The 18,180-nt window shown below is 44.5% G+C and overlaps 1 protein-coding gene across 1 annotated transcript; it reads left to right on the forward strand.

Moving 5' to 3' along the window:
• Positions 1-801: 801 nt before the first annotated feature.
• Positions 802-5,730, forward strand: ppib (peptidylprolyl isomerase B (cyclophilin B)). The gene is made up of 5 exons (XM_061822523.1): positions 802-1,047; positions 2,773-2,886; positions 3,177-3,270; positions 3,363-3,547; positions 5,410-5,730. Exons 1-5 carry the CDS (start codon positions 913-915, stop codon positions 5,530-5,532), a joined length of 651 nt encoding a protein of 216 aa, XP_061678507.1. The 5' UTR covers positions 802-912; the 3' UTR covers positions 5,533-5,730.
• The last annotated feature ends 12,450 nt before the right edge of the window (positions 5,731-18,180 follow it).

Here is an 18,180-nt window from a genome sequence, read left to right on the forward strand (position 1 = left end):
GTGTAGTGTTAAGGGTGAATCCCCTCTTTTTTTTTTTTTTTTGTTGTTGTCTGTTTTTGTACATTTGGAAGGATTGTGAAATAAAAAGGACCATAAAAACAAACTGTTTATAGCAAAGACTTGGTGAATTTAAAAAAAAAAAATGTGGAAAATGCTTAACAAGTAAACTTTTTACAGTTTAGTTTTGTGTGTGTGTGTGAATATATATATAATTTATACATGTATATAATTATAAATGTATATTTTTTGTTTATTAGTTTGTAGTTTACTGTTAATTTGTCATTTGCTGGGGAGTCTGGCAAGTACTACCAAATATTTTAAATTTTTAACCATTTTTTTTATTAGCTGAATTATTCACTAGTTAAACGAGGAAAATGATAGTTCAATGTGATAAACATACGCTGCCATATTTGTGCAGCATGAACGCGTAACTATAAAAATATTTGCATGATTGGCAGTAATGTTTATATTTAGGCTTAGCGTGAATGCAAATACTTGCAAAATTGACAGTAAAGGTAGAGCATTTACCTTTTATGTGAGAAGGCGTTTTAAACAATGGCGTCGGTAAAATCACTGAAATAAAACAAAACACATTTTCTGTTTAGTAAAGAAAAGTGCGTTGCTGAGAGTGGCGATACGCGTTTCCATCTAATTGGCTGTAAAATCAGCCAATCAGAGAAAGATGCGTTGCTAGGTCATTACGTCAAGTCGACGTGGCCATCGCTCGTCTCAGCACCTGGAAGTCAGTGGCCGGTCGGGCTCCACAGTTCCCTCCCCGGATATCGCACGCTAATCCCCGTTCTCGGGGCTGGTCTGCCTCCCCCCCTCCCTACCCCTCAAGTGCCCGCCCGGAGTATAAAACGACCGAGGTTGTGTCGGTCGCGTTCCTGTCCTCTTTGTTTCCTTTCGTTGATGGTTAGACTCCGCGAGAGAAGGATGAAGTACATTTTGGCTGCCACGGTCATCGTGGGCTCCGTGTTTTTTCTCGCCTTCCCCAGCGGCTCGTCGGCCGACGAGAGGAAGAAGGGACCCAAAGTGACCGCTAAGGTGAGGGAAAGATCGGGATGCTGCCGTGGAGCTAATGCTAACGGAGCTAATGCTAACGGAGCTAATGCTAACTGAGCCAATGGTAACCGAGCTAATGCTAACCGAGCTAGTGCTAACTGAGCTAATGCTAACCGAGCTAATGCTAAGCGCCCGCTAGGCCACGTCATGCCCGAGGTGGCTGCTTCGCCTCCGGGGCGTTATGTGATGTTTGCCATGCTACTAGTGATAAAAAAAAGAATAATAAAATGCATACCCGCTAGCTAAATAATTTGTTTTATGTGTAGATGTTTAACACGCCATTCACCGCGTTCGTGTCGTGGTTTTGTCATTAAAGATTAGGGTTTTGTCATGGTGTCATTTTCAAGATTTTTTTTTTTTTTGCTTATTGGCTGGCCAGTGCTAGCATTCACCCGGTTTTTGTGTCACTACATCCTAACCCACAATTAGAATAAGTGCCGATTTGTGGGATGACCACAAGCGATTGTTGTTGTTGCTTCGAGCTCACTTGCTAACACCGATGAAGTATCTCACTATTTGGAATGTAAAGTGGCAGTTGAACCTTGTCAGGAGGACGAAGATTTCTCCTTTCCCTTTCAACGCATTTGCTGCCAGGCACACAAGAATATTGTAATATGTGACAATATGTATTGAACAAAAGATGTGTTGCTCTTCTTACATCACGAAAAAAAACGTCATTGATTATTTGATTGGTGTAAATTGGGATCCTTATAGTTTTGAACCCTTAATTTTTTTTAAACTATACATTATTTTTTTTAAATTGCAGAATAAAAACATTGTCATTGTGTAAATTCTTGACAACTATCCAACTACAGTAAAGTCTCAGTTCTCAAACATCCCCGTTTTCGAATGAAAATGTTGAGATTTTTTTTCCTTCTGTTTTCAAGAAAAAAATCTGTACTCGAACACTCCCGACAAAACCCGGAAATAACTTATTGCGCGTAGCCAGACCAGTTGACCTACGACCCTCATTGTTGTGAATTCCCACCCTGCCGAAAAAACCCAGAAATGACAGAATGCGCGCGGCCCAGGCAGCTGACCCACCCACGACGCAGTTTGTTATTGTCAATTCGAACGCCCGCCGAAAAAATCCGTAAATAACATCGCGCGCGGTCCTAACAGTTGACCCACCTACGATGTGTGTTATGGTCAATTCAAACGCCCCCCAAAAACAAACCCGGAAATGACAACGCACGTGGCGCAACAAGTGCACTTTTGTTATTCTGTATAACGCGGACTCTGTACACACGCGAGTCGAGGACTACCGTATTAACCCCCAATCATGGGTCCAAAGAAGACAAGTTGCTTGTTTAAAGTTATTCTGCACTTTACAAGGCCGGGGGCCGAGTCGGTACAGATCCGGCAATGCACTCCCAGCCTTGCGTACTATAGTACTAAAACATCCATTTTAAGCAAAAAATAAATACATTTCTTAAATTATTTTATTATATAAAGTATTTCAGCTATACGTGTATTTCTACTATGGAGTTTATTATCAGGAAAAACTGAAAAAAATGCTTGAAAAAGAATTTTTTTCTAGGGTTGGAATGCATTATTTCTTTTTCCATTCATTGTAATGGGAAACATCGATTCGGTTTCCGAACAAATCACTTCTCGAGCCGTTTTCTGCAACGGATTGTCGTCTAGAACTGAGGCATCACTGTACCTGTCATTAATTTATTGATTGAAACTTCTTCTCGGCTACAGGTGTACTTTGATATGAAAATTGGAGATGACGAAGTGGGCCGGATCGTCATTGGCGTGTTCGGCAAGACCGTACCCAAGACCGTTGAAAACTTTGTGGCCTTGGCAACAGGAGAGGTAAAAAAGTGTACTCCAAGTACTATGTGGGTTCAAATAGAGCAGGGTGTATGCAATTCAAGAGCTACCAGTACTTCTCAGGTACCGCTTAACGCGAAAAGAGCCGTGTTTGAAACGCAGAGCCGGCATTACGTATTTTTTGGAAGCGGTTGAAGTAGGTCGGCACGGGCTGGTTTTTGGTTCTAGCAGCCAGAGTCCGATAGAATTTTCGTTGCGTTGAAATTTTCTCCTTTACAAAGTGAATGTGTTTTTATCGCATTTGATCACCGGCGACCCGTTAACGCTTGCAGAAAGGCTTCGGCTACAAGGGCAGCAAGTTCCATCGCGTCATCAAGCAGTTCATGATCCAGGGGGGAGACTTCACCAAGGGAGACGGAACCGGCGGTACGGGAGCAGCAACAGCCGCCGTATTCGAAGTAGTCATGGCGGTCCGCGTGCGCGCCGATGACGCCGTGCGTTTTTTTTCTTCTATGAAGGCAAAAGTATTTACGGCGACCGCTTCCCCGACGAGAACTTCAAGCTGAAGCACTACGGCGCCGGCTGGCTCAGCATGGCCAACGCGGGCAAGGACACAAACGGCTCGCAGTTCTTCATCACCACCGTCCCGACCGCCTGGCTGGACGGCAAACACGTGGTCTTTGGAAAAGTCCTGGAGGGAATGGTGAGATATTTTTTTTTTTTTTCCCCCTTCTCAAAAACTCGTTTGTGTACATTTTCAGTCGTGGGGGTCGTGATAATCGGCGTTTGTTGATGACATTTCCCCATTTTGATCGGACGTGATTTTCACGTTTATAGGCAGAATTCCGTCTTTTTAAATTTCATTGATTTGTGCCAGAATCCACACTCGTTCATTTTCCGGTCCGAGTTTTGGAAGCGAGGTGGAAGATAAGGTACGCGTCTGTTGATTGGTCGAATGTGTTCCTCCTGACCAATGAAAACGCTTGTTGTATGTAAGGCAGTTAATGGGGAATTTTCAAGTTAACGCGATGGCGCTGCTCAAGAGGAAAGACACCTCTCGAGTGAAAGAAATCGATCGATGTGTCAAAAATAAATTCCGATGGGTTTGGAGGAAGTGTTATTTCCTTGATTGTGGCCTGTTGGGAGACTTTTATCTCAATAAGGCCAAAAAATTGCCACCCTGTTAAAAATACAAGTTCCATGCAGTTAAGAACGGAGTTGCAAATGTTTAGAAGCCGCCATATTTTTGTTTAAATCAGGGATTCGCAGACTTTTTTTTTTTTTTTTTATTAACCCCAAGATCTACTTTTCAAGCAAGCCAGCCTCTCCCGATTGAGCGGGGGGTATGGGGGCTGATGTCTTTTTATTTATTTATTTTTTTTTTTTTTTAGAATGACCAACGATTAAATGGAATGACAAAGATCCACTCACTACAAAAATGCAACACATACTTATTTTAAAGTATATTGAGGATTCTTTATGTATAACTGTGTTGGTGTGCCTTGTATAACCGCATGAGCCAATGTTACACAACATAATTAACGTTAAAAAAAATTTTGAACTATCTGAGTTCACGTTGATGATCACTAAACGGCACACGAATGAAAATGCACACCTGGGCCGCGTCACTCACGTCAGTGCATTCGTCCGACTGCAGCGAGAAACACAATTTCCGACGTCCTTCCGCACGTCAGCCATGCTGCAGGGATTTTATTGAAGATAATATTTCCGGCTTATTTTTCAAAGATCGTAACCTCTTTTACCGTCTCTCCGTCTTGGAAGGACTTGTCGTTATTAACGATGACGTGACCAATCCGGAAGCGACGCTTCGGTGGCGGCTTTTGCTTTTGAAATATATTTTGTGAAAAGTGACCGCTGCGCGGCCAATCGGGATTTTTAGCACGTTCACTTTTCTCAATCTCGGCTCGCTTTTCGGCGGAATATCGGCGTCGAATTTTCCGTAAAGAGGTCGAAAAAGTCGCTACACATTTCACTCCAGTGGCAGAAGTCCGCCTCACATTCCGAATGATGCGTTTTTGTCTTCTTTACTGCAGCATCCATACTCATATTTGGTAAGACTTCTTAAGCAAGGGCGTAAAATAGGGGGGGGAGTTGCCGACTAGCGTGTTTTCCTGTACAAAATGTCATTTTTTTGCACGTGTGGTGAGCTAAAGGTCAGAAACATACAGCTGATGTCTTTTTTTTTTTTTTTCCCCCCACTCGGCATGCCGTCACAATCGACCAAAACTGCCCCGATCGACGCATTGAGCACCCCTGATTGAAACCATTACGTCGCTGTGTTTCTACTATTTCGACTGAACCGTGAATTCATTTTGATCATTTTTGTGGGAAAATGAATAAACCTTGAAACTGAACGAAATCCCGTAAAACGTGGGTCCATGTAAACCCAAAAGCTTTTGTTGAAAACGCAAAAAACTGGTTTCCCTTTTCTGTAAGACTGCCAGAGAGGTTATTCACAAATTTTGAAAATATCAGTTGTTACTCATATTGAGTTGATTGATTTTTGAAAGTTGGTCCATTGTTTTTGTTGTCTTTGTGGTTTAGGAAGTGGTAAAGAAGATCGAGGACACAAAGACGGACGGTCGCGATAAGCCCCTCCAAGACGTGGTCATCCACGACTGCGGCACGATCAAAGTGGACGAGCCCTTCGCCGTAGCCAAGGAATGAGCAGAACTGTGTGTGAGTGGGAGGGAGGGACGGGGGGGGGGGGTCCATCGTGCAGGCCACACCCGTGTCCAACCTGTGCTCTCTATATAAAAAAAAAATGGCGCCCAGCGGTCATCTGGAAGCAACAAAGGTGCGCCGACAGTGACGACACGCTGGCTACATCAAGCATTCCAAGGTGCCCTACTTCATTTTTTTTTTTTTTAACTATTATAAAAAAAAGTGACTTGAAATAAAGCTTCCAGATTTTGTTAAAATTTTTTTGGGGGGGGTCTCTTTTTTTTTTTTTTTTTTTTTTTTTTTTTTTTTTCATTTCGCTTTACAATATAACCCTTTTGTGAATTTTTTTTTTTTTCTCCCCCTATTGAGGACAAACGTTCCGAAATGGAAGTGTAATTCCCCCTTTGAGCTCCAAGGGGGCAGCATTGTGCTGTGAATAGCTTCCATTAGACCGCCACCTAATGCAGCCACCAGGAGGCAATATTGAGGCCTAATTTAATATTTTTTTTCCAATCTATTTCCCAACATCACCCTATGATCATTTCTCAGCACGCACGCACCACGTTTGCAGTGGGAGTTTGTAATTTGTCGTTCTCGTTTTGCATAAACAACATTTTTGTGGGCCACTAAAGTGGTTCAGCGTGCTTGTTGCTGATCTCAAAGCACCCACTGGTGGTGTGGGTGTGTGTGTGGGGGGGGGGGGGGCGGCCTTGTGTACTTTTATTTCATCTTTCGAGTGTTTGCCACGCCTTCCTGTCTTTGTCTCATCTTCCTGACGCTCCCAACGCAGCGTGTCGGAACAAACTTTCGCCTGGCGAGTTCCAGTCCCGGCCCACGCGTGCTGCTTTTGACACATTGGAGTGTAATACCGTTATTAATATTACGGTCCATGTGATAAGCGACAGGGGAAAAAGTAAAAATGAGCCATTTGTGTACCTTCGTGTAAGCGGGCAATGAGGCTCAAGTCGTGTGGACAGCTGCATTGAGTATTGGCAGCAGTTTCGAGTAATTTCATTGGCTGTTGGAGTTGAAATCGAATTTTAATAGTTTATGTAATTGGACTTTTTTTTTTTTTTCAAGAAAATGTGTATACCAAGTGTTAAAGCGTTGGCCTCACAGTTCTGAGGACCCGGGTTTGATCCCAGCCCCGCCTATGTGGAGTTTGCATGTTCTCCCCGTGCCTGTGTGGGTTTTCTCCGGGCACTCCGGTTTCCTCCCACATCCCAAAAAACATGCAACATTAATTGGACACTAAATTGTCCCAAGGTGTATCCCATTCATTCATTCATCTGTTCATTTTACAAGCCGCTCATCCTCACGAGGGTTGCAGGACTGTTGGACACTCTAAATTGCCCCTAGGTGTGATTGTGGCTGTTTGTCTCTATGTGGCCTGCGATTGGCTGGCGACCAGTTCAGGGTGTACCCCGCCTCCTGCCCGTTGACAGCTGGGATAAGCTGCAGTACTCCCGGGACCCTCGTGAGGATAAGCGGCAAAGAAAATGGTGTATACCAAGCGCATGTGTCAAGTTGGGCACAGGGACCCGATCTGGTCTGCCAAAAATTTTTATATTTCCCACTCAAGCAAGTTAAGTGTCCTCTTCCTGGAATGTTGACAAAAGAAATCATTTTTCGGGGGGGGGGGGGCAGGAAATTTGAACAGTTTTCACATTGCGGGGGGAAAAAAAAAATCTGTCCAAGATAGTCAATATTTATTTGCTGCTATTTTCCATGACTTCTGATGTCAAATGCGTTCCAAACGATTAGAGATGGGCCAATACTGATCCAAGTGTCAGTGCCAAGTGTTCGTCTGTACTTGCACTTTGAAAAAAAAAAAGTTATGATACTGATACAAATTTACCAGCTGAGAAGAAGCCACGTCAACCAAGATAAGATAAGCATGAATGATGTGTCTTACCTGTGACGGTCTGAGCGTTCCCCCGTGCCGAAAAGTCTCCTTGTGATCGACGCGCACGCGTGTATATTTTGTAAACTTCCGGCCAGTCTGAAACATCCCATCACATACGTCAACATGTGCCGAGTATTCATGTTCGAACACAGCAAACGTAGATATATGTGTATATCTTTTTTTTTTTAATCAACTTTTGTTTTCAGTTTAGGATACATAACGTATGTTAGTTCCCTCTTATGTAGAAGAAGGGGAAGTATGAGACCGGGAGATTTCCCAGTTAGCGTCCGCTACGTACCCAAAGTTCCCCTGTTAGTAACTCGTGCGCATTCATCACAAGGAGACTTTTCAGCACGGGGGAGCGCTCAGACCGTCACGTTCCGGCCAGTCTGAAACATCCCCATCCACGCTTCGATATGTGCCATTCAACAGCCTGTCGCCGAGTGTTTATGTACGCTATGGACGTCTCGGAAAGATTTATTTTTATCTTTTTTTTTTGTTTGTTTTAAGGTTAGGTTACGGTGAGGATGTAACATATGTGAGCTACCTTTTATGTAGAAAAAGGGGGAATAATGAGACCGCGAGGTTTCCCAGTCAGCGTCTGCTACGTACCCAGAGTTCCCCTGTTCGTAACTCGTGCGCATTCATCACAAGGAGACTTTTCAGCACGGGGGAGCGCTCAGACCGTCACACCGGCAGCCACGGTGGTTCTCGGTTCCAGTCGTCCGCGAGCCTGTCACAAAGCCTCTTGAATGATTCGCAACGAGTAGGTAAGCGAAGATGGGTAAGCAAATGTCCGTTGTCACTTTTTTTTTTTTTAATTTTAAGTGTGTGATAGTTGCAAGGCGGCACGGTGGATTAGCTGGTAAACCGTAGGCCTCAGTTCTAAGGACCCGGGTTCAATCCCGGCCCCCGTCTGTGTGGACTTTGCATGTTCTCCCCTTACCTGCGTGGGTTTTCTCTGGGTGGGCACTCCGGTTTCCTCCCACATCCCCAAAACATGCAACATTAATTGGACACTCTAAATTGACCATAGGTGCGGCTGTTTGTCTCGATGTTCCCTGCGATTGGCTGGCGACCCGTTCAGGGATTACACTGCCTCTTGCCCATCGATGGCTGGGATAGGCTCCGGCGATCTCTGCGACCCTCGTGAGGATAAGCGGCTATGAAAATGGATGGATGGTGAAAATGTACCGTCATGCCCCTGCCCTTTGAAGATGCGTGTCGAACTCAACAGAAAACATTTCAATCTATATTTGATCTCATATGCACACTAGCTTAATGCGTACTTGTAATGGGAAATGCCATAGACGGACTAACAAATAGCATCTGTGTTGCAGTGATATAACTGAGCAACGGTGCAACAACACATCCGGACAAATAGAACAATATCCACGTGCGTATATTCTTTCTCCTCGGCGACAAATGACTCTTACTGATGCGGTTGTGACCGTCGCGATGGACTCCCGCAAATCGCCGCCGGCGGTTGACTTGCGTTATTGTGGCAGCTTTCCAGTTCCAGAGCAAACTCGTTCTGCCGTGCCAGGAAGTGTGCAGCTGTGTTTTTCCCACATCCACTCAGGCATCCAGTGACTCACCGGGATTTGGAGGAGGGGGGGGGGAGAGAATTCCCTGGAATCTTTAAAGCCGCTCTTGTTTGGATTGTGGCGATTTGTGCGCTGAAAACGGTTGTTGTTGTTCACCTAGCGGCCCGCGCCGCACAGGCCGGACATATCTGACATAGCTGGTGCGCGAGAGGCTTTGTCGCGTAGATTAAACCGACGCTGCCGGGAATCATCGCAAACAAAGAAGTCCAAAGCGCCCCCTGCACGCACGCTGAAACAACATTTGTGTGTGTGCGTGTGTGGTTTTATGTACCACAACAATGTACAAAAAAAAGGACACACTGAAATTTAAAAATACAATAAAGTTGTGTAATTTGAGAGGTGTGTATTCTTCAGGGAAATAATTTTTGGAGGTGATTATTTTTCATTTATTTTTTTAGAATAAAGCTATAATTTAATAATTTGTAAATTTAGCAAAAGGAGAATTTTCTGCGTGAATGTTTTTTTTCTCAGAAATATACTTTCAAAAATTAATACCTTTTTTCCGCTCTTAAATACAGAATACATTTTAAAAAAAAATTTTGTTCTTCAAAGTAAACTTCTGGAAAATAGTTTCTTGAAAAGATAGTATTTTTGTGGAAATCATCTAATATCTGAATTTTCTCTTTTCTCAAATTATTTATTTTCTGAAATATCCATGTTTCCTTAAAAACATTATTTTTTAAAAATGTTTTTTCCTGTAATATCAGACATTTTCTGGAAAATCACTTTTCTTGGAAAATCTTTTTTTCTGTGGAACATTTTCAATTTTTTTGTCCAGTCTTTTTCTTAGTTAATATTTTTTTTTCCCTGTAGATTTTTTCCCCTATAACCAAAATCTTTTCAAAAATATTTTTCAAGAAAACATAATTTTTTTTTTGCATTTTCTAGGAAGTAAACAGACTTTTTTTTTTTCAAGAAATGTACAACCTTTTCTTGAAAATTAAATGTTGAAACTTTTTTTTTTTTTTTTTTTTTTTTTAGAAAACCTTTTCTAGAAAGTGTTCTATTTCTCAAAGAAAATTGTCATTTTCCCCCCTGTAGAAAATACACAATTTCATTCTAGAAAAAAAAAATATTTTTTTAAATATACCTTTTGTAGAAATGTCAAGAATGGGGGGGGCGGAGCTGACTTAAAAAAAAAATTACATGTTTATTTTGCTGTGGAATTATTTCTATTTCTTGTTAGTGTGGCTCTAATATTCCTATGTGAGAGTCAAGATGTTCACCTTTAAATCAAGCCGGCGGCACGGTGTGGCCTCACAGTTCTGAGGACCCGCGTTCGATCCCGGCCCCGCCTGTGCGGGGTTTGCATGTTCTCTCTGTGCCTGGATGGGTTTTCTGTGGGTACTCCGGTTTCCTGCCACATCCCAAAAACATGCAACATTTAATTGGACACTCTAAATTGACCATAGGTGTGATTGTGAGTGCGGCTGTTTGTCTCGATGTGACCTGCGATTGGCTGGCGACCAGTTCAGGGTGTACCCCGCCTCCTGCCCGTTGGCAGGTGGGATAGGCTCCGGCACTCCTCGTGACCCTTGTGAGGATAAGCGGCTGAGAAAATGTATATATATATATATATATATTGTCTGCCACCGTTTGCAGGTCCTCTAAAAGTATATAGCACGTAATAAACGTGCAAGATTGCAGTGGACGCTGCTTATTGTACGAATAAAAATGCTCAAGAAAGAGGAAGCGGAAATCCATACAAAAAGCAAAACAAAGCGATGGCGAGATCAGAGAACGGCAAAAACGCTGACTGCGTCGTCAAAAAAATGGAAATATCAATACAGTATTTATAGAATAAACATCTTTTGACTGGAAACAGCTTACATCTGTCAATTTTCTTAGCCGCTTATCCTCACAAGGGTCGCGGGGAGTGCTGGAGCCTATCCCATCTGTCAACGGGCAGGAGGCTGGTTACACCCTGAACTGGTCGCCAGCCAATCGCAGGCCACGTGGAGACAGACAGCCGCACTCACAATCACACTTTGGGACAATTTAGAGTCTCCTTGTTATCGTTTATGATATGACAATTTTGAAACTTTAGTACAGATTTTTTTATTTTTTTTTTTAAATCATTCAAGTTGATACTCATAATTTGCCTTCACGGGCCGGATTTGGCACCCCGGGGCCTTGAGTTTGACACCTGTGAGCTAAATTATAAATGATCTTTTCCGCCATAATCAGATCATGTGACAAAAGATGAAGTTTTCCTGGCATTCATTATTTCACATACTCATAAAAACCAGGCGAACTACACGAAAATAGATATTGCTCAAAATTCGTCCACTTTAATGCTATATCCATCCATCCATTTCCACGCAGCTCATATTTTTATTTTGGCTCGTGAGTCAAAGCAAAAACTCGGTCGAAAAACGGCTCGTGAACGCAAAAACGTGCCTCGGTTCTTGAACACAATCCGTTCCAGGGGGCTGGTCGAAAACCAAAACGTTCGAAAACGGAAGCACGTTTTCCCATTACGATGAATGGAAAATGAAATAATGCGTTCTAAGCCTAAGTTTTCCTGATAATAAACTGCAAAGTAGAACTACATACACCCATCCATTTTTTTGCCGCTTATCCTAACTAGGGTCACGGGGAGTGCTGAAGCCTATCCCGGCTGTCAAGGAGCAGGAGGCGGGGGACACCCTGAACTAGTCGCCAGCCAATCGCGGGGCACAACTTGACAAACCCAATCACACCTAGGAGCAATTTAGAGTGTACGATTAATTTTGCATGTTTTCGGGATGTGGGAGGAAACCGGAGTGCCCACCCGGAGAAAACCCACGCAGGCACGTTTTAGCGCGTCTCGGATCGTTAACAGCAGACGACGAGGATGCTCGCGCATGGCAAAGTTGTTAAAAGTCACGTCGGGAGCTCCAAGAAAGCGTTTGGTCACGTCCACCGAGATAAGCAAAGACAAACAGTCGGAGGGGAAACGGCGTGACAAGAGAATATAAATATAGAATGCGCGGGGCGTAGCGGCGTGGGAAAGGTCAGCGTGGGAACTGGGCCTCCTTGTTTTGTCAATGACTTCGGACCGGAGCGTCGTACTCCAAAGACTTCCGCCGCTTCGTCATTGTTCTCGCGTTTCCTCCCGGGCCGGCTTCTCGGCCTCTTCCGCCGGGCGCGCGCGCGCCCGCCCGCTCGCTCGCCCGGTTCTCACGGACCGCGCGAGAACCTTCCCGAGCGGCGCTCGGCGTTCGCGGCGGCTAATTCGGGCTCGGGCCATTGTCCGGCGTGGGAAGCGCCGAGGCTTTTCTCACACGCTCCGGCGGAGGTCGGGGTTAGGAGTTTCCGAGGAAAGGCCGGAAACGCCGACCGCTTCTGCTGTGAGATGCAGTTTTTCAAAATTTGTTTGTGGCCTGGAAGGATAAATCCTCAATCCCTGTTGTCTGACTTATGTGTGCTAAAGTTAATATAAAAAGTCTACACACCCCTGTTGGAATTACTTACTTACTACAATTTTTTTTTTTTTTTTTTTTTTTTGCGGGATAGAAGAAAATTGGGGCGGCACGGTGGCTCAGCTGGTAAAGTGTTGGCCTCGCAATTCTGAGGTTCCGGGTTCAATCCTGGAGCTGCCTGTGTGGAGTTGACATGTTCTCCCTGTGTGCCTGTGTGGGTTTTCTCCCACATCCCAAAAAGATGCGACATTAATTGGACACTCTCAATTGCCCCTAGGTTTATCCCATCCATTCATTCATTCGTCCATTCATTTTACGAGCTGCTCATCCTCACGAGGGTCACAGGAGCCTTGGACTCTCTAAATTGCCCTTAGGTGTGATTTGTGAGTTCGGCTGTTTGTCTCGATGTGCCCTACGATTGGCTGGAAACCAGTTCATAAATTGTCTGTAGGCTTATCCCATTCATTCGTCCATTCATTTTACGATCTGCTCATCCTCACGAGGGTCACAGGAGCGTTGGACTCTCTAAATTGCCCTTAGGTGTGATTTGTGAGTTCGGTTGTTTGTCTCGATGTGCCCTGCGATTGGCTGGCTAACAGTTCATAAATTGTCCCTAGGTTTATCCCATTCATTAATTCATCCATTAATTTTACGAGCCACTCATCCTCACGAGGGTCACAGGAGCGTTGGACTCTCTAAATTGCCCTTAGGTGTGATTTGTGAGTTCGGCTGTTTGTCTCGATGTGCCCTGCGATTGGCTGGAAACCAGTTCATAAATTGTCCCGAGGTTTATCCCATTCATTAATTCATCCATTAATTTTACAAGCCACTCATCCTCACGAGGGTCACAGGAGCGTTGGACTCTCGAAATTGCCCTTAGGTGTGATTTGTGAGTTTGGCTGTTTGTCTCGATGTGGCCTGCGATTGGCTGGCGACCAGTTCAGGGTGTACCCCGACTCCTGCCCGTTGACAGCTGGGATAGGCTCCAGCACTCCCTGTGACCCCCGTGAGGATAAGCAGCTAAGAAAATGGATGGATGGATAAGAAAAACGAGCCCAAGATCAACCATTAGAAACGTTCACGGTGAATTCGATGCACTCACGGGCCAGCACAGTAATGGCTTGCACTTGAATAATTGAATAACATGACTTCACTTTTTCATATTTTCCCCCTGGTGGTGTAAGCTTATGAATAAATTATCCGCCGTCTCGCAATAGAAACACTTTGAAGCCCGCGATCAGACGCGGATAACGCTGGCGACGGGTCTCCCCTCGTCCTTCAAACGCGCTTAACAAATCGACCGGCGCGAGGGTGACGCCACAATCTGATCTGCTGATCGGCCCGGGGCATCATTTTTTCCTTTAATCTTCATAACTTTGTTTTGTGTACTGCATTTGCGTGCGTCATTGTGAAACACAACAGCACTCCGGCATGCCGACGAGGGCGTCGTACAAACGTATGCATTTTCGTTGTCGGCTGTGTAAAATGCGTGCACATGTCCACACATGTATACACCAAAAACCTGTCAGTGCTTTTCGTAATAATGTTCACGATGTTGTCGAGAAGTCTACGTCTATATTTATATTTGTTTTTGGCGGTGATGGGAAGTAACCAAGTACAAATACTGTGACTGTACCTCTGGGGAAATGCAAAATCCAGCAGTGCCTTGATATAGCAGTAGAATTTGTTCCGTGACCATGCTCGTATCTCAAAACAAAAAGTCAGCTAATGGTAAAATGTGTCGTTTTGTTTTTCATCCATCCATCCAGCCATTTTCATAGCTGCTTATCCTCACAAGGGTCACGGGAGTGCTGGAGCCTATCCCAGCTGCCAACGGGCAGGAGGCGGGGTACACCCTGAACTGGTCGCCAGCCAATCGCAGGCCACATCGAGACAAACAGCCGCACTCGCAATCACACCTACAGGCAATTTAGAGTCTCCAATTAACGTTGCGTGTTTTTGGGATATGGGAGGAAACCGGAGTGCCCGCCCGGAGGAAAGCCACGCAACCCTGGACCTCAGAACTGTGAGCCCTTTCCTGCTGTTCCGTTTATTTCGACGATGGAAAATTGCATTTCACAATGTTTGTAGTTTATGAAAACACAGTAATGTCTTTGGTAAAAAAAAAAAAACAATATATACATCAAATTGTTTTGTCAAACTGTGTCAATTAAATTGTCATTGCGCACTGAGATGTCTAAATGCCTCTAGTTCATCAGTTCGGCACTAATATTAGTCATTCCACACAGAGGATAAAGAATACCGTCGCTCCTGGTGTACAGAGCGCACCTGGTTATAAACCTCACCCAGTACATTTGTAAAGGAAATACCATTTGGTACACACATAACGCCGCAGCTACGTAAAAGCCACAAGTGTCCACATTGAAACACGAGATATTTACAAAAAAAGGCGGTACACGGAGAGTTAACGGTAGCGCTGCCGTGCTAATGCTAGCACCGCCACACTCGCGTTAGCGCAGTGCTAATGCTAACGCTACAGTTGTGCTAACAGGGCCGGTTAAAAAAAAAAAACATACCGGTAAAAATCACTGAGACAAGGCAGTAACACGCTAGCGCAGCGCTAACAGGGCCGGACCGGTAAAAGTCACTTTCTCTGCAGATATATTCCACCGGTCTCACTCTTATTTTTTCCGCTCGAGTACCCCCTTGTCGCCGTTAGAAAAAAAAAAAAAAATACACGAATTACCCGCATCACTGGATAAACCATCGGGTCGAAAGCGGAAAAAGTTGCGGCTTATCGGCCGGAAATTACGGTACGTGACTGCGAGTACTGCTGTACTGATCTTGTCCTTCAACTGGAAGGAAACCAATGTCAAGCGACGGTGGCCGGATGTTGTTGAGCTTTGCAATCACCATCTGGTGGCGGGGATCGGGAGTGCATTCGGATCTCAAATCTTGCTCATATCTCAGGACAAGTGACGGATGGACTGTCAAGTTCAGATACCTTCAAAAGTAGACATTAGTGATGTCATTAGCCCGGAAGCCAAATCCTTGGCCCAAGTGGATTTGTACGGTTTTCAAAAAAAAAAAAACAAAAAAAAAAACACTAAATACTCAACAAACAAGAATCTTTCTCATTGCTTTCGTTCAACTTTTAGCGGATTAGCGTGGCCTAAATGATGACTTTGTCAAAAACAACTTTGTTAATTCTTGTCGTTCTTCCTCGGGTAAAGACTGAATTTGGAGAAAAAGAAAAATTAAAAAAAGGGCTTTCAGCTTTGCTGCCCCTGCAGCATGGAATCCCCCGCTGACTAAACTTAAACGCTCTGAAGTAATTCCAATTGAAGTTTTCCGTTGTGTCCCGGGGGGCTCGAGAGAACGCTGAACAGCGGCTGTGTTCTCAATTTCAAGTTGTTGTCCGTCGCCGTGTCGTGGCGTGCGCGCTGCTTTTTCCAAAAGACGACTGCGTTGGAGAAAAGGAAAAAGAAGGTCTTTTTTTTTTTTTTTTTAAGAACAACACAAAAAATGTCCAAATTTTTATGGTTTTTTTTTTTTGCACACTTATAGCAGACAGCAACATTAAAAAAAAAAAACCTTTACAAAATGTCACTTGGAGGTAAATAAAGAGCGTAATGATACCAAAGATTTGAAAAAGTTTTACTTTTTAATTAAAAAAAAAAAAACAACGTAACAGTTAAAAAACATGGACTTGACTGCCACGACACAGCGCTCGTATTTTTGTTCATAAGTCAAAGCAAAAACTCGGTTGAAAAATGGCTCGAGAACGCAAAAACTTATCCAGTGGTACAATCCATTAAAGAAGGCTGGTTGAAAAACAAAGCACGTTTTCCCATTATAATGAATGGAAAATGAAATAATGCGTTCCGAGCCAAAAAAATATTGTTTTAACCAATTTTTTTTTTAGCTTTTCCTGATAATAAACTGCATCGTAGAAATACATCCATCCATTGATTTTCTTTGCCGCTTATCCTCACTAGGGTCATGGGGAGTGCTGGAGCCTATCCCAGCTGTCAAGGAGCAGGAGGCGGGGTACACACTAGGGACAACCTAGGGACAATTTAGTGTGTCCAATTAATGTTGCATGTTTTTGGGATGTGGGAGGAAACCAGAGTGCCCGGAGAAAACCCACGCAGGCACGCAGGAGAACATGCTAACTCCACACAGGCAGGACTGGGATCGAACCCGGGTTCCTCAGAAATGTGAGGCCAACGCTTTAACAGCCGAGCCACTCTGGCGCCAATTCTTTTATGTATTCAGGACCGAAATCATTTAGTGATTTATAGACCAGTGGCAATTAAACCATTTAAGAAATATATTTATTTTTGCTTAAAACGTATGCTTTAGCCTAGTAGAGTATGCTAGACGGGAACTGCATTGCGGTATCTGTAGCGGCCCCCAGCCTTGTAAACCTTTTTTTTATTGACAAAAATGCATACATAGTACAGTATTTGCTTTCATAACGCGGTCTAATTATTGTCCCCGCAGATAGTTAACGGGTTAATGGGCGTGAGTCCTTTTGCCACCAGGGAAATTTCTGGAAGGTACAGCGAGTTCCTGGTAGAAATGTGACTCTTACATAAAATGAGAAAAAGTGCTGAAGGGCGACACGGTTTGGGAAAGAGCAAGTCTGCTGCCCCTTCTGCTTAATAGAGACGCTAACAGATTAGCCGCTAGTAATGTCCCCTGCCGTGCGACTTTGGAGGATCTCGTATTCGCACGTGAGCCGAGCGCTAACGACGACGTCTCTCGTCTGTCAAGCGGTCCGTACCTCCTCGGCGGCGGCGGCGGCGTCGTCGTCGTCTGGGAGCGACACCGCCGACCCGCCGCTTGGAGAAACGAGGACGGATATGCTCAGACGCGGTATACGTTTTCTGGGCCACTCATCCCTACCGGGGTCCATCCCAGATGGCGCATATCTTGCGTGGATCAGCAGTGTTTAAGGGTTGACTGTGTGAATCACTACACGCAGAGTCTTAGGGTGTAAGGCAGACTACACCGCGGATGGATCAAAGAGCAAACAGTGAACCACTACACTGACAACGTGCCAACGCTGGGGACGAAAATCCGGCTGCATCCCGGATGGCGCATTTGTCACGTGTGTGGAAGACAACTATGTGAACTATTACATTACCGGTGTGTCAACATTCAGTTCAAAAAGAGGACTCAAGGCACTATCGAGGCCTTTTCTGGAAGCTTCCATCCCGGAAGCGTCACGTGTCAACACCCGAGCTGTGTTGAAAGTCGGTTATGTGAACCACTACGTGATCACTTTTTGCTACCTTAGAAACAAGTTTTAAAATGTTGGGTTTTTGCGGAGGACTGGAAGACGTTAACGGGATTTGATTTCCCTTGATTTCAACCGGTAACGATGAATTGCGACGTGAGTATTTGTGGATGAAAATAAAAATCGGAAATATCGGTGCCAGACCGTAGCTGGCAACCAACAACGAGCGGATCAGTGTCCAGCATATCTTATCCTTGTCGACGCACCTCCACGGGCGGTTTCCAAGCTCTTCCGTCACGATCCGGTTGATACTCCTCAGTGACCTTCGACCCCCCCATGTCCACCCCCCTGCCACGATTGCCATCACCAGCCTAGCCAAGTCAGGCATGCGGCGTCACTAACGTGCCGGGATCAAATAGCCGGGGCCTGCTATCTTGTTACTGATCGGATAAACTGTTGGGCACAAGGATTCTTTTCCATTCCAACTTACATAACGGGTTGGGGGGGGGGGGGCCATGTGCGCTCCTT

Source organism: Syngnathoides biaculeatus, chromosome 6 (assembly GCF_019802595.1).
Source record: "Syngnathoides biaculeatus isolate LvHL_M chromosome 6, ASM1980259v1, whole genome shotgun sequence".
NCBI classification, from domain to species: Eukaryota; Metazoa; Chordata; class Actinopteri; order Syngnathiformes; family Syngnathidae; genus Syngnathoides; species Syngnathoides biaculeatus.

Excerpts from the sequence above, each read along its gene's own strand:
- ppib (XM_061822523.1), top strand. The coding sequence starts at position 913 with ATGGTTAGACTCCGCGAGAGAAGGATGAAGTACATTTTGGCTGCCACG. Across the intron at positions 1,048-2,772 it reads GACCCAAAGTGACCGCTAAG|GTGTACTTTGATATGAAAAT; the intron begins GTGAGGGAAAGA and ends TCTCGGCTACAG. Across the intron at positions 3,548-5,409 it reads GAAAAGTCCTGGAGGGAATG|GAAGTGGTAAAGAAGATCGA; the intron begins GTGAGATATTTT and ends TTTGTGGTTTAG.